The following is a 2,702-nucleotide window of genomic DNA, read 5'->3' on the forward strand; positions in this document are numbered from 1 at the left end:
TATAAATCATGTCTTTTTATTTTTTTTTAAATTGGAAAGTAACCCAGATGAAGAATGAGTTTAAAGATTACATGCACTGAATGAAATACTGACTCAACAAGACAATATAAAAGAAATCTTTGCTACTTCATGATAATTTATTTGTTCTGGACTGTTGTTACAAATGTGTCGATGTTAACATCTGTAGAGCCTCCTTCACTGAGTGACTTGACAGCCAAGTCTCTCCATTTCTTTGCATTCTCCTTCATCTCTTTGCTCTTCTCTCCTTCCATCACTTCCCTAATGCTAGACTCAATCTCCTCTCTCTTGGCAATCCCGCTCTCATTGTCTATCTTCACACGGACTCCAGCCTTCCACACATCTTGTATGTACTTTGCGTCCATAGGTTGATCGGTCCATTGAGGCATAGCCACCATGGGAACCCCGAAGGTTAATGCCTCCATAGTTGAGTTCCAGCCACAATGAGTCAAGAAACAACCAATGGCTTTGTTTGATAGAACGTCAAGCTGAGGACTCCATTTCAAGACCAAGCACTTGTCTTTATCGAGTGTCTCAAGAAACCCTGATGGCAGTTTTGCCTCCTCTGAATCTCTGACAACCCACAGGAAGCTGAAGTTGCTTACTGCTAAAGCAAGTTCCTCCATCTGCACATTGTTCAGCTTAGCAATGCTCCCGAATGCTACATACACCACAGACCCTTGTGGCTTTGTGTTGAGCCAGGTAGTGCAGAAGGCAGTGTCTTTGGAATCAAAGAGATTCAGATCGTAGTCTGTGTCTGATTTGATCCTTTGGTCTAAGTACATCGATGGAATAGTCGGACCAATTGTCAAAACAGGACAAACTTTTGACAACAACTCCTTCTCCTGAAACGAAAATACACGCTAATTAGGACACAAAACATAGCAATTAAGACATGAACAAGAAAACAACATGGTTGAGAAAGTTGTAAGAAGAAGTGTCTAACATGAAGCTCCAACTCTTGAAAGGTATTCACGAGTACAAAATCTGCTTTCTCAAAGTTTGTAAACTGTTGGAGCACCATCTCAAAGTAAGCAGGGTAAGATCCATAAACAGATAGAAAAGAAGGCAAATCTTGGAACTCAAGAAAAGGCAAATCTTTAATGGGAAGCTTCGAGATACCCTGGTTTATGTAAGAAAGATAGTAAACGTAGTTAACAGCACAAGACTGCGTAAAGAAAGGAGCCGCAGCTAAACCAAACTCTCGTGCAACGTCGAGTGCCCAAGGCATGAAAGCATCATAGACGATACAAGTGATGGGGTTATCACTTGTCTGGTGTTTGCGGATGATATCTGCAATCGTTTTGGAGCCGAAGGTTTTGAAGTTTTGGAGGTAGTCATGGATCGAGCCAGATGGGTCGAAGCCGTGATCGTCGTAGCCGTCAGAGATGGTGGCTATGGAGACTGGACCAGATGGGTCAGGTTTGATGGAGTTGAAAATGAAAGTGGTGAGAGTGAGAGTGGTTTTAAGACCTTTAGAGATGAGTCGTTTACAGAATTGGCGGATTGGTGTGATGTGTCCTTGGGCTGGATATGGCACCGCCAATACATGTCCTCTCTTATTCTCCATCTCTCTCTCTCTCTCAAAATGTTTTGCTTAAACCAAAGTGAATATGCCCTTGGAGATAATGCGAATACTTATTGACAGGTTTGTCAAGTTCTGCCTTTTGATGAGAACGTTGTAATCAACAAGAGAGAGTTTTGTTTCTCATTTAATTTTAGGAAAAGATGGGATTAAGAAGAGAAAATCAATTTGCTTTTCTTCCACAAGAAAAGGAAATGTATATATAAAAAAGATATTATTCTGCATTTGCTTAAATGTTCAGTGTTTTAAAAAGAAATATATAAAATCACATCATTTACTATGTTAAGCAATGTTTTTTTGATAATTACAAATCCACATGACACGAGAAATGCAACTGGAAGGAGAACATGTTTTGTGTTCAACATCTGCTTTTCACGTTTTCTTAAATTGTGATAAATTCTTTAAATTTAAATTTAAAATCACTTAAAATCGATTTTGTATTGTTATTTTTGGAGAAGTAAGATCCTTAAAGAGTTGGAAAAAATAAGAGACAAAGCCGAAATGGAGTAAGAATTGAAAAGATACTATACGGTTTTATAACTACAAGACATCGACAACAAGAAAATGACTTGTTTATTTAATGTCTTCTTATGTTGTTCTTCACTAATATCTGATATTTCATTATTATGTTATAAACCATTGGATGGACGGACATAACCGAACCGTACCGGACAGTACCGGCGGACGTACCGGACAGACAATACCGAACCGGACCAGACGCATGAGGAAGAAAGGAAGACTTAGACTTTACCATATTTATGTATTAGCATATTTGTATTAGGATATTACTATTTCCATGTATTTCCTATTTCCTATTGGAAATATGATCTTTCCATTTATCTCTTCCTTGTAACATGTATATATATAGATGCCTATTGGCACATCAATAATAAGAAGAAATACAAGTTTTACAACACGTTATCAGCACGAGAGCTCTGAGAAAACCCTGAGTGAATTTCGAAACCCTTTTTCCCAGCAACCACCATAAACCCTAGAAATCAGACGAAACTTCAAAACACCGTATCTCCTCAACCCGACGGATCCAGACGACGCGCCACCTATCAAATTCAAGATCTCGACGAGACGAATCCAACGCCGT

The 2,702-nt window shown here is 38.9% G+C and overlaps 1 protein-coding gene across 1 annotated transcript; it reads right to left on the reverse strand.

Moving 5' to 3' along the window:
- On the reverse strand, nt 1-1,625 carry LOC108827446 (UDP-glycosyltransferase 74F2). The gene is made up of 2 exons (XM_018600845.2): nt 965-1,625; nt 1-863 (listed from the first exon to the last, which is right to left on the reverse strand). The coding sequence occupies exons 1-2, from the start codon at nt 1,586-1,588 to the stop codon at nt 138-140; spliced, it is 1,350 nt and encodes a 449-aa protein (XP_018456347.1). The 5' UTR covers nt 1,589-1,625; the 3' UTR covers nt 1-137.
- Nucleotides 1,626-2,702: the final 1,077 nt, after the last annotated feature.

This window comes from Raphanus sativus, chromosome 9 (genome assembly GCF_000801105.2).
Source record: "Raphanus sativus cultivar WK10039 chromosome 9, ASM80110v3, whole genome shotgun sequence".
Taxonomy (NCBI): Eukaryota; Viridiplantae; Streptophyta; class Magnoliopsida; order Brassicales; family Brassicaceae; genus Raphanus; species Raphanus sativus.

Excerpts from the sequence above, each read along its gene's own strand:
- LOC108827446 (XM_018600845.2), bottom strand. The coding sequence starts at position 1,588 with ATGGAGAATAAGAGAGGACATGTATTGGCGGTGCCATATCCAGCCCAA. Across the intron at positions 864-964 it reads TTCAAGAGTTGGAGCTTCAT|GAGAAGGAGTTGTTGTCAAA; the intron begins GTTAGACACTTC and ends TTTTCGTTTCAG.